At 37.5% G+C, this 11,875-nt stretch overlaps 2 protein-coding genes across 3 annotated transcripts; one reads left to right on the top strand and one right to left on the bottom strand.

The window, feature by feature from the left end:
* Positions 1-436: 436 nt before the first annotated feature.
* LOC105803021 (probable E3 ubiquitin-protein ligase BAH1-like 1) lies at positions 437-1,575 on the top strand. Its single transcript, XM_052623689.1, has 4 exons — positions 437-643; positions 730-984; positions 1,318-1,376; positions 1,470-1,575. The coding sequence occupies exons 1-4, from the start codon at positions 437-439 to the stop codon at positions 1,573-1,575; spliced, it is 627 nt and encodes a 208-aa protein (XP_052479649.1).
* Positions 1,576-2,322: 747 nt separating this feature from the next.
* LOC105803022 (ABC transporter C family member 4) lies at positions 2,323-9,494 on the bottom strand. Of its 2 annotated transcripts, none has more exons than XM_012634955.2 (12): positions 9,246-9,494; positions 6,418-8,590; positions 5,987-6,307; positions 5,591-5,677; positions 4,852-5,484; positions 4,587-4,751; positions 4,132-4,426; positions 3,629-3,843; positions 3,215-3,520; positions 3,068-3,131; positions 2,756-2,995; positions 2,323-2,643 (listed from the first exon to the last, which is right to left on the bottom strand). In XM_012634955.2, the coding sequence occupies exons 2-12, from the start codon at positions 8,509-8,511 to the stop codon at positions 2,543-2,545; spliced, it is 4,521 nt and encodes a 1,506-aa protein (XP_012490409.1). In that variant the 5' UTR covers positions 8,512-8,590; positions 9,246-9,494; the 3' UTR covers positions 2,323-2,542. The 2 variants fall into 2 exon arrangements, with proteins under 2 accessions (XP_012490409.1, XP_012490410.1); XM_012634956.2 differs by lacking the exon at positions 9,246-9,494 and adding an exon at positions 8,845-9,116.
* Between the last annotated feature and the right edge of the window lie 2,381 nt (positions 9,495-11,875).

Genomic DNA, 11,875 nt, shown 5'->3' with positions numbered 1-11,875 from the left:
TGTGAAAATAGAACGTTGGTAATGACAATATATCGCGAAGAAAAGAGAAATAAAAATAAAGAACACACAGATTTTTACGTGGAAACCCTTTCTGGAAAAAATCACGGGCAGAGGAGAAGAAAATTCACTATGTCGAATTCGAATAATTACAAGAGGAGTTTCGACTACATTTATTTATAGGTTGAAAAAAAAATCTAATTCTAATTAAAGTCAAATATATTATGTTAATAAATGTTAAATATATTATACTTATAAATACTAAATCTTCTAGAAAGAAGATATATTTTGTTTAACTTGACTTACAAACAATCTCTTAGAATTTAGATCACACAACTCTAACACTAACACATGCTGCTTCACTCCCGTTCCAATGGAAAATTATTGATTGTGCAGTGTGCGACGGGACCTTCTTCCCTTCCCTTCCCTTCTCAAGGAAATGTCTGATGTAGTAAACTGCTTCAATGATTGTGCCCAGAAATTGCTTGAACTACACCTTGCTTCTGGCTTCAGAAAGTACTTCATTTGGTTCAAGGCCAAGCTTCAAGGAAGCCATATTGCCTTGATTCAAGCAGGGAAGGACCTGGTTAACTATGCAATGATTAATGCTATCGCAATCAGGAAAATACTCAAGAAATATGATAAGGTATGCTTCTTTCGCCAATGTGGTTGAAAAACATTCTGTTCTCTTTCTGCTTAAATTTTATCTTCTTCCCAAATGGAATATTGCAGGTTCATTACTCCAAGCAAGGGCAAGCCTTCAGGTCACAAGCACAAAGCATGCACATTGAAATCCTTCAATCACCATGGTTATGTGAGCTCATGGCATTCCGCGTAAATTTGAGGGAAACAAAGGCTATATCAGGGAAGGCCCCTGCTTTGTTTGAGGGCTGTTATCTCACTTTCAATGATGGCAAACCATTCCTGTCATGTGAACTCTTTGATTCTGTCAAGCTTGATACTGACTTGACTTGCTCTATTTCTTTAGTAAGTTACAAGCTTTTAACCATTACATATATATTAATCACAAAATAAAAATTTGGCCTCAAAAGTGTAGGAAATTGGTAAACTCTAATTGGGGTTTTCATCCTTGACATAACAGGATACAGTGTAATTTGATCCAGTATCTCTCACTTGTGGCCATATATTCTGCTACATTTGCGCTTCTTCAGCTGCATCAGTGATCATTGTTGATGGGCTAAGAGCAGCCAATCCAAAAAGTTTCCTTTATGTCGAGAGGTGAGTATTCCTATAAACATGGAATATTATGCTAAAAAAGCTCCTCTTTATGTTAAATTTACTCTTTACTTGTGGGTTCAGGCTGGAGTTTATGAAGGTGCCGTGCATTTGGATGAGCTTAGTATATTGTTGAGGAGAAGGTACGATCCTATGGTTGCACCATGGGTTCCCTTGCTTATTTAATCAGTTTCAACGAATTCTTACTGGGATCATGCATTTATTTTTTTGAACAGCTACCGTGAATACTGGGAGCAGCGACTTGAGAAGGAAAGAGTGGAGAGAGTTCGGCAGGCAAAGCAACACTGGGAATCCCAGTGTCAGGCATCCATTGGACTCTGATTATCACTTCTTTTCCCCTGTAAATCCTTTTTTTTTCTTCTTACAGTTCTCTCTATTTCCCCATGTAAATCATTCTTCAAATAATAGAAAAAAAATGTCGTTGAACTTTATTTAGACAAATATTTCTATTACACACAAAGGGATAATGTCCCGTTTAATACCTATAATTTCATAAAATATTCGATGATAACCATATTTATCACATTGTACTAAGTATTCTTTTATTTATTTAATATTTCATATAACGTTATATTATCCATGGAGAATTAATGATTTAAAAAATTGTGTTAAATTTTCACCAATTAATGTTAATAATAAGTACCATAATAAAACACATTGATAATTCCAATATCACATTGAACATTTTCAAAATGTTAAGTACCACATTGGATATTTTATAAAAATACAGGTACTGTAATAAAATATATTAATGGATCAAATACCAGATTAGACATTTTCAAAATAGGAAGTATACCATATTGTATATTTATAAAAGTATAGGTATCAAATATGACATTGTCCCCAAATAAAATATTGAAAATTTAATTTTGTCTGATGATTGCTTAGAAATATGAAATAACACGTACTTAAGTTATGGCATATTGTATCTGTCCAAGCAATTTCCAAATAATGAAAAATTTTCATGAAATGGGCTATTATGTTGGAGATACATGATTGGTAATATTTTCATAAGATCCTGTATTTATTCACTGAACAAACGTCCATGAGAAAAGAGAGAGAAAGAAATATATAAAACGATAAATTTATATAATGATACCCATAATGTCTTGCTAAATAATTGTAAATAGAACATTCTCCATAGCTGAAACTATGCTTAGGTTAATTAGCAGTAAGATAAGAGAAACTACAGCACTTACATGGTACCTTTGGTACGTAAAAATTATAGTCAGCTATGGGAGTTTAAGCACCTGTAATCTATGAGTGAAAAATTCTCCACAAGATTTGGTCATAGTCCAGAAGAGCGGTTGGCGTATTCTTGAACCAATGCTGCAAAAAGTGTAGGCCTTTCAAGCAGGCGTGACGGTTTGTCGAATTCTTTAGCCTTTCCTGTGTTGTTTAAAGGAGGAAAAAGAAAACCGGAGGCATTAGATATAAAAATTCATGTGGCAAATTGTACCCATGGATGCTTTGCTTGCATTAGATATAAATAACCAGGTACCTGCATCAACAACTAAAACTCGATCACAGTCCATGACTGTTGGTATTCTGTGAGCAATGCTGATGATTGTGCAGGCAGCAAAGTCTTCTCTGATGATCTTTTGGATAATGGCATCAGTTTGCGAATCAACGGATGCAGTTGCCTCATCCATGAACAAAAGCCTGCTGCGCTTCAGCATAACTCTCCCCAAGCACAGAAGCTGCCTCTGCCCCACGCTCCAATTATCGCCATTGTCTGCCACTGATAATTAAAACGGTTTTGTTAGGCATTATTGCAGTCACTAGACTCAGGAATAAGTTCAGAGTCACTAACCTAATGAATCGAGTTTATCAGGTTTCGAAGCAATCGCATCTTTAAGTTGGCAGCGCTCAAGGCTCTAAAAAACAATTACTTATGGTGAGGAGAAATATCTAAAAGTAGCTTGCATGGCCAAAAATAGTGTTGGAATAACACGTTTACCTTCCATATCTCTTCATCAGAGAACTGTCCTATAGGATCAATGTTGCTTCTCACAGTTCCTTCAAAAAGGACAGGTTCTTGAGGGATGATCCCAAAGCGTGACCTAAGATCATGAAGTCCCAGCATGCAGATATCTATGCCATCAATTATTATTTTCCCTGCTGTTGGCTCAACCAGTCTAAAGAAAACTTGGATTAAAGTTGACTTTCCACTCCCAGTCCGACCCACAACACCAATCTTTTCACCACCATTAATGCTCAGAGTAATGCCTTTAAGCACAAGAGGCGTGCTTGGAAGGTATCTAACCTGTTAGCCAAAATCAAAATGTTAGCAGTAGTTCAAGTCCAGTTAAAGGACTGAATAATCAACTCCAGCAAAGCAGGCAGATTTCAAAATAGTCTAAGAGCAAGTTACCTGGAGGTCTTTGAGCTCAAGATTGCCATGGGAAGGCCAATTTGGAGGGGGAAGGCGATTTTCGATATGCCATGCTGCTTCTGGCTGAAGCCTTGAGAATTGCTTTATTCTTTCAACGGAAACCATCCTATTTTCCACAAAGCAGCTCAGATATATAGCCCAGAACAACACACTATTGAGGGACAACCCATATGAAAGAGATAACCCGACATTTTCTGCAAAATGCAAAACAAGTCAAGTTTCTTCAAGCATTCTTCTATTTTGATGACACTATATAAACTTCTATATAAGTCTAAACTTTTATTCTTCATTCGACTAGGCTAATGCACAATTATAATTAAAGCAAATGTCATCATACAATATCACCAAATGATCACAAAGCAAGTGCTACAGCATGGTACAAGGACCATGACATACATTCAAGTGATAGAATGCATTGTGGTTTAACATGGAAATCATTAAGAAATGTGACCTGAGGAACAAAGATTTTAGCACGCAATTACCTGGCCTCACAATACTGCTAGGTAAAAAGATCATAAACATGGTAGAAAGGCAGAGGACTAAACTCCCAATAAGTTCCAAACGGAATCCCAACCATTCATTGGATCCATTGTTGTGGAAATCCATGCGTAAACTGGAATTAACTCTGTTAACATTTTCTTGACAAAAACTCTCCTCCTTTCTGAATGCACGGATTGTCATAACGCCAGAGATGCTTTCGGAGAAGTGGTGAATGACAGGAGCTTTAGTGATCGAGTCAAGGCGAGTTAATTCGCGAGATGATGCAAGGTAGTATCCCTGCAATTCAAGTGGACCTCTTATAAGCTCTCTTGTGATGCAGAAATTAAAGATTCCACAATGACATGCAGATAAACAAGCTACTGTTCCAGATATCAAGAAAGAAACTATATTTTGGTGAATGAAAAGAATTCTTTAAATTTGTATGAAAGGCACATACCCGATACCAGAAATTCAGCCAACCAAGAGGAATTATCAAGAATATTGTGGGCCAAGCATACTGACATGTGATTATGAAGATACTGAGCAGTGTAATGTACATAGCAACAGTAATCCCCATGACAAATGGGACAAAGATATCAACGTTGGTCTGATCAGTTGATGCCTGTTGATTATTAAAACAAAAAGGAATCCGTGAGTCCTAAGATATACCATGATATTCTGATAACTTGGACAAAGTGTCAAAATGCAGTCTGAGACCCTACCCGACTTAAAATTCTTCCTGAAGGTGTGGTATCGAAAAAGGACATAGGGGCATGCAAGATGCTTTGAAGGATTTGCCTGAAAAATATTTGGGCTGTCTTGAGCCCCATAATTGTAACGAAAAAGGCTCTGAACACTATCAACACCACAGATATGGCTGCTATGACGGCATAAACAGAAATAAATACCGAAGGGTTGAATGAACTAGCATGTTCAGCCGAAGTTTCATATGACAACCAATAATCACCAGCCATTATAGAACCTTGCCATGACAACGATAATAACAGAACTGTGGCCACACCCCACCAACCAAAAGCCTCGGTGCAATACGCTTTGTAAACATGCAAGCTGACTTTACCAGTTTCCTTCTCTTCCTCTTTGATTAGCTTTGAATCCCCCTTATTAGATTTTGGGTGGTCTTGAGACTTATCCTCACCATTTCCTTCCCCATGGTTGGTAACACCCTGAGAAGATTTGGATATTTGGGGGAAACTTTCACCAGGTATGCTGTTGCCTGCTTCTTCTACAAGTTCCATAGCTGTTTCATGCGCAGCTACCAAAGCTCCAAAATCCAAGCCAGAGTCTAGTAGATCATTATACTTCCCTGACTGTACTATCATCCCATCTCGCATCACCTGGAATTTACACACGAATGTTTTAGAAACGTAAATGCTCCTTTATGAGTGCATATATACAGGCCTTTGTCTTTTCCAGGAAATAGATGATATCTATCCTACTCACCATGATAAGATCAACATTGTGCAAGAAGTCCACTTGATGGGTTACGAGCAAAATAGTCTTCTCTTTGAGAGCTCCTCTGACACATTCCTGCATAAATAAACATATCACGGTTTCATAAGCAACTATCTAGCTTTTCTTTTCATTTTCTCACATATCATTACAGTAAAATACGCTTATTGGCATGCATATGTTAAAACATATACCGACTTCCAACTCATTTATCAGATTATAATATTCAGAACTGGTCCATGGTGATATTAGGCGAAGTATCCAGGGAAAGCTTGTAATAAAGTAATAAACAGACAATAGTGCATTTCAGACTACATACAAAATCCATGATGGATCATTTCTTTTCAACAATTGCAAAGCTTGAAATAAACCAGATAATAGTGTTACCTTAAATATGTCTGTCCCTGTATGAGCATCAACAGCACTAAAGACGTCGTCAAGAAGGTAGATGTCACAATCTTGGTAAACAGCTCTTGCAAGTTGTATCCGTTGCTTCTGGCCACCGCTGAGGTTAATTCCACGTTCGCCAATTTCAGTTTGATCACCAAACTCCATCATTTCCAAGTCTTTCTCCAAGCAACAAACCTTTGTAACTTCCTTGTATTTCTCCTCGTTCATCGGCAGACCAAACAGGATGTTCTCTTGAATTGTTCCATTCTGAATCCAAGATGTTTGAGCTACATATGCAGTTGAACCACAAAGCTTAACCTGTCATTGAAACAGCAAGAACTGTATTTCACAAACATTCTTTATTCTATTGCATTGTTATGCTGATCAGAATTGCATAGAAGAGATAACTTAATTCTCAGACTTTATACCTTTCCTGATATTTTGTGCATCTCACCAAGAATAGAAGCCAGAAGAGAAGATTTTCCAGATCCTACTGTCCCTACTATAGCAGTAAGCTCCCCTTTCTTGACCTCTAAATTTATATTTTTCAGAACCTGCTCTCCTTTTTCATCATCCCAGCTAAACACCCCATTTTTAACTTCCACAACAATTCCACCATCACAATCCTCCTGTTTCTCCACTAATGTATCTACCAGTTCCTTGCTCATCATGTAAGTATCCAATCTCTCCAATGAAATCATTGCTTGTGAAAGAGAGATCATGGACTGTGGGAAGCTCCTGATTGGCTCCTGCAAGATCTTGAAGATGGTTGTTGTTGTGAACACAACCCCTGCATCAAGTTTCATTCCTAACAAAAGTGCAGTTCCAAATGTGAGGGTTGATATCAGTAATGGTGTTGACCACATTACTATGATATTTCCAGAGATTGAATACAAGAATTTGGTTAGCCATCCGAACTCGGTTTCACGGAAAGATTGGATTCTTTTATTGAAGTGTTCTTCCCACGCCTGGAACTTGATAACCCGCATGTAATTAAGCATCTCATTGGTTGCCTTCATTCTCATGTCACGGTTCTTCATCACGTTGAATTGAAAACGGTTGTTCCTTCTAGTTCCCATTATCACAAAGATAAGAACACCGAGAAGTCCGAGCACCGATGTGACCATGGCAGCCCCGAGGTACCTATACAAAAGCACCAAGGCCACAGAAACTTGCAAAGGAGTCAACCAAATAGAATGGAGCTGCAGCATCATATCAGATAGCTGTTGAGCATCAACAGCCATGTAATTCACGATCTGTCCAACACCATGAGCCTGACGAGCAGAACAGGTTAACCTTAACCCTTTCTTGTACAAAGAAGTTATTAAGGTGCAGCGAATGAGCATCCCAAGTTTCTGAGAGTTGAAGTTGAATTGGTGAGTGGTCAACACTTCCACAAACTTAGCAACGAGAAGAATCAATATAAGATAGTATCCTTCATAAGGAGAGCTTCTTTTCCCCGCTGTGTAATCAACAAAGCTTTGAATCAGTATAGGACCAACATACATAACGCAAAGCCGCACAATTGCGAGGAACGCAGTAAATGCAACTTCCTTCCAAAAGCACCGTAGCAATGTCGTTCGAACAGGGTGCTTCAGTTTTTCCTCCGGTTTAGGCCAATTCATTTCAAACAGCTTCGACATCTTCTCGGCCATATGTTGTGGCGACAATGTCGGGATATCATCCATTTTGAGAGGGGATTTGTAGCCATGTCTCAGCAGAGGATTCATCCATAGCCAAAAGGCCTTTGATATTATTGAAGCTGAAGCAAAGCCACTCACTTTGGGTTTGCTTAAAAGCGGTTTGTTTTCATCCATGGCTGGTTCGGGTTCTCTGGTCACTGTGATACCAGTTGAACCTCTAATGGCGACAACAAGAAGAACAACTGATAATGGGAAAGAAACAAAGGAAACTATATCATCCAGCCTCAAATACTTATCCTCTTCAACAAATACCATACGAATGATTCCAGACACAGTGAACAATGAAATGATGATAAAATTCGCAAACCAATAAGCTCGAAGAGAGAGAGGGTGGTTGACAGCCTCAAATCTCTTCTCGTGGATTATTAAGATTGCTATTACAGCATGAGTTATGGCTTCAACCAGCCAAAAGATTCCATTGATTTGCTTCCAAGGCTGCTGGCTACTTCTAGTAAATGCGAGAATGCATATTATGGTGTAAGAAAACGCCAACACAGCCGTTACAATCAAAGAGAGTTTGAACCATACGGTGGTCCTGAGAAGGGTCCTGTTGTTTCTTATGAGAGGCTTGTTGATGTCGGAGCTGCCATGCCTGTTGCTTGAGAATCTAGAATAGAGCTTGTGAACAGCAAAGCATAGGAGGGTGAGCAAGAACAAGACATCAACGGCGGAGAAAAGAGCCCTTTGAGGACATGCAGAGAGGAAAATGAATCTCAGCCATTGGAATATAACTGGAAGAAATGTCGCCTCCTTGGAAGATTCAATCACAGAGCTTGAACATGAAAGAGAAGTAACCCAAGTAGCCCCAGACATAATCATTCAACGTGGAAAAGATACAAAAATCACCGTTTTTCTAGAGATTAATGATGATTCCAGTCAATATATTCCCTTTCATTCCCTGTAAAAATACCAATATATCAAATATGTATTTATACATCCAAAAGATAATAAAAATAAAACAACATTAAGAAAGCACTGAAAAGAAGTTCATGATGATTATAAAAGTTTTTTTTCCCCAAAAAAAAGAGAGACAAATTCACGTTTTTGCCAAAACGGAAAGGAAGAACGAACAAAACTTAAAATCATATCAGCTTTATAGCTTTAGTGATTGACAACTTGGAAATAGCACAACAGCTTATAAGCACTCATTACCATCTTTAACGTGAAGCCCCAATAAAGAAAGCTTTAAGGCAAAGGTCTCTGCTATAATATGAAAATAAATGAACCCAATCAAGCCAGAGCTTGCTCTTAAAGAGAAAAGAGAACTTGGAATCTTTAAGGCGGCTGTCGTCAACGAAAATAAAATTTGACTACAGGGAAAATCCCCCATTTCACATACTTGGTCAATGATTTAATAGTACTATCATACGGTTGAATCTCACATGTTAGTATAATATGAACGGTCGCCTCGTGTTTATATATTTTGCATGAAATATTTTTCTATGAAAAAAATATTATAAAATAATCACTTCATTAAAAGCAAAGAAAAAAAAAGCAATCAAAATCACAGAAAGATGAAACATGCAAAAGAAAGAAGAAGCCATAGAAGCAACCTGTAACTAAGTTAGAGAAAAAAGAAAAAACAAAGTGAACATTGCAGAGATCTCCATGGTCGAGAGACGTCAGAGACTTTGCACCAAAAGGAAAAGTCGATGCCCTAAGCCAACTACCACGTGAAATACGTTCCACACGGTTCAAAATGTGACAAAGATTCAGGCAGCAGAAGCCAGCAACCAAGAAAGTTTTCTGATAAGAAACAAATATTAATAAATGCGAAAGCTGTCAAACAGCAAGGATTCTGTTGTTCTATTTAATGCTTATTTGTTTTGTCTTACAAATTGATGCTTGCTGCCCAATTTAAAGTGTTTTTTATTTTTACTTTGTTTTTATGGACAAAAATCAACGTTTAGCGTTCCACATCTAAGACGTAAAAAGATAAGGCAATCGCCATTGGGTCTTTGAGAGATTGAGAACTTTTCGTGATTGTTTTTGTTTTGTTTCAGATTTTGTACTTAGTTTATTATGAGTTGTGAATGTGTGTTAATTAATTTAACAGGAGTTATGCTGTGGTTTTCTGCTCCCACTTGCGCTAATGTTCGCGTGGGATCACTTTCCGCTCGGTATCCGCCATGTTCCACGGAGTTATGCTATATTGATTATGGACCTCGTCAAAGTATATTTCACCTCAATACTTTTTTATGGATGAAGTATATAAATGGCCACTCAATTATGTTTGTATTTTTATTTTGGTCACTTAATTTTATTTATTTATTATTTAGAAATTAACATTTGTATTTGTTTCTGTTTTGGTTATCCGCGGTTAAATTGATAACGAAAATAATGATGTGGCTTTTTTCTAACTAGTATAATTACACATTTAGTTCTCAATATTTATATATTCTATCAATTTGCTTTTAATTCTAAAAATTTAATAATTTAACTCTTCACATTTATAAATTCTATTAATTTCATCCTTAAATATATATTTAATCAAAGTAAAAAAAAGGTTTTGGTTGTAACATTTCAATATTGCAAACCATGTCAAAGAGGTACGCTTTTGTCTAAAAAATGGTTAAGGTATGAAATTACAAAAACAGACGATAATAAGAGGTGTCTGGAGTAATATCTTGGGCTACTTGTAGAAGGTGTTCTATATCAATATCAAGGTAGCGTTGTAATAGCTTTAAGTTAACTGTAATAAGGGACTAAATTGAAAGAGACCACAAGTTGACGACCTCTATTGAAAGAAACGGGAAAGTAGGAACCGAATTGGACATGATCGAGATCCTATTTTGGTTTAATTAGGATGGAACCCGCCGGTTCCTTAGTAGGAGACATAATAATTAGCAATGCACGATTTTAATGAGGTTGGTAATAGCGCGGGAAGGGCTATAAATAATTGAGAGATGGCTCCTTAGGATGATTTTCTTCCCGACCTTCTTTCAATTTCTCATATTATTCATCTTCTCCGGTAGATCGAAGAAGGAGTAACCATAGAAGGTTCTGCATGGAGTAGACTCAATGAGAATGGAGTTCAAAAAATAGGGAAACTAGCAAGTGGGTAAGGTTATTAACCATTTTATGTACGTAAGATGAAAGTTATGGAACTTCAGAACTATTTTTGGTTGTAAGCTATTGCTTGGAGAATAGAAGTTCTAGTGTTCGAAGGGAAGGAATAAGCTATGGAAACAATGAGGATTCTGATGAGTTCCAAACTTTTAACCCGCTGTTACTATTTACGTTGTCTAAGTATGTCATATTTGCAGAAGTATGAATGATGATGATATGAGCATGCATCGCATGTCTGGAGAAACTTCAAGGGATAGATGAAGTTAAAATGGAAAATGGAGAGTGAACATTTAGTTATTGCCTCAGGTGAAGCTCCGGACCTTGCGGAGGGAACACTACGGTGTTTGAACGTCCATGTTAGGTGGTGTAAAGGAGGTAATAGAAGGAGGATTTGAGAAATGAAATCATGGAAAGGTATTCACCACGAGGGCAGTATTGACTGGTCCTTCGGGGAGACATCGTGATTACGGTATATGGCGTAAGATCATAGATGAATGAGGCTATGGCAGTTTGGTATATGGTACGTAGCATAAGACTTGGATGAAAGATGCCATAGAGGCATGGTACATGGTAATGATAAGGGCATAAGACTATTGATGAAAGACGATGTAACACCCCAAACCCGTCTCCGTCGCCAAATTAGGGTTATAGAGTATTACGACATATATTGAACCAAATAACAACATAAAATCATTCAATTAAAAATTAAATACCAAATATTCGAAACCAATCATCATTCATAGTGTATATACGATTACGGGCCTTATATCAAGCTTATGGAACCTAAAAATCAATTCAGGAATAATCAGGGATTTATTTGAAACAAAACAGAAAAATGTAGAAAAACTTAAAAACAGGGGTTACACAGCCGTGTGACATAACCCAGGTCGTGTGGCTCAGGAACATGGTCGTGTGGCCAAACCATGTACAATTCAAAAATAGGGTCACACGGTCGTGTCGCCAGATCGTTTGCAATTCGAAATAGGGTCACACAGCTATGTCGCAAACTGTGTGCCAAACTGTGTGTGATTCGAAATAAGGTCACATGGTCGTGTGTAATAACCTGAGACCGTGTAGGTCAAACATGCACCAAAATTAAATAGTCCACACAGTT

Source organism: Gossypium raimondii, chromosome 11 (assembly GCF_025698545.1).
Source record: "Gossypium raimondii isolate GPD5lz chromosome 11, ASM2569854v1, whole genome shotgun sequence".
Classification (NCBI taxonomy): Eukaryota; Viridiplantae; Streptophyta; class Magnoliopsida; order Malvales; family Malvaceae; genus Gossypium; species Gossypium raimondii.
This window is presented reverse-complemented; position numbering and strand designations above follow the sequence as displayed.

Excerpts from the sequence above, each read along its gene's own strand:
- LOC105803022 (XM_012634955.2), bottom strand. The coding sequence starts at position 8,511 with ATGATTATGTCTGGGGCTACTTGGGTTACTTCTCTTTCATGTTCAAGC. Across the intron at positions 4,752-4,851 it reads CAGGAAGAATTTTAAGTCGG|GCATCAACTGATCAGACCAA; the intron begins GTAGGGTCTCAG and ends AATAATCAACAG. Across the intron at positions 2,644-2,755 it reads AGTTTTAGTTGTTGATGCAG|GAAAGGCTAAAGAATTCGAC; the intron begins GTACCTGGTTAT and ends TAAACAACACAG.
- LOC105803021 (XM_052623689.1), top strand. The coding sequence starts at position 437 with ATGTCTGATGTAGTAAACTGCTTCAATGATTGTGCCCAGAAATTGCTT. Across the intron at positions 644-729 it reads TACTCAAGAAATATGATAAG|GTTCATTACTCCAAGCAAGG; the intron begins GTATGCTTCTTT and ends GGAATATTGCAG. Across the intron at positions 1,377-1,469 it reads AGTATATTGTTGAGGAGAAG|CTACCGTGAATACTGGGAGC; the intron begins GTACGATCCTAT and ends TTTTTTGAACAG.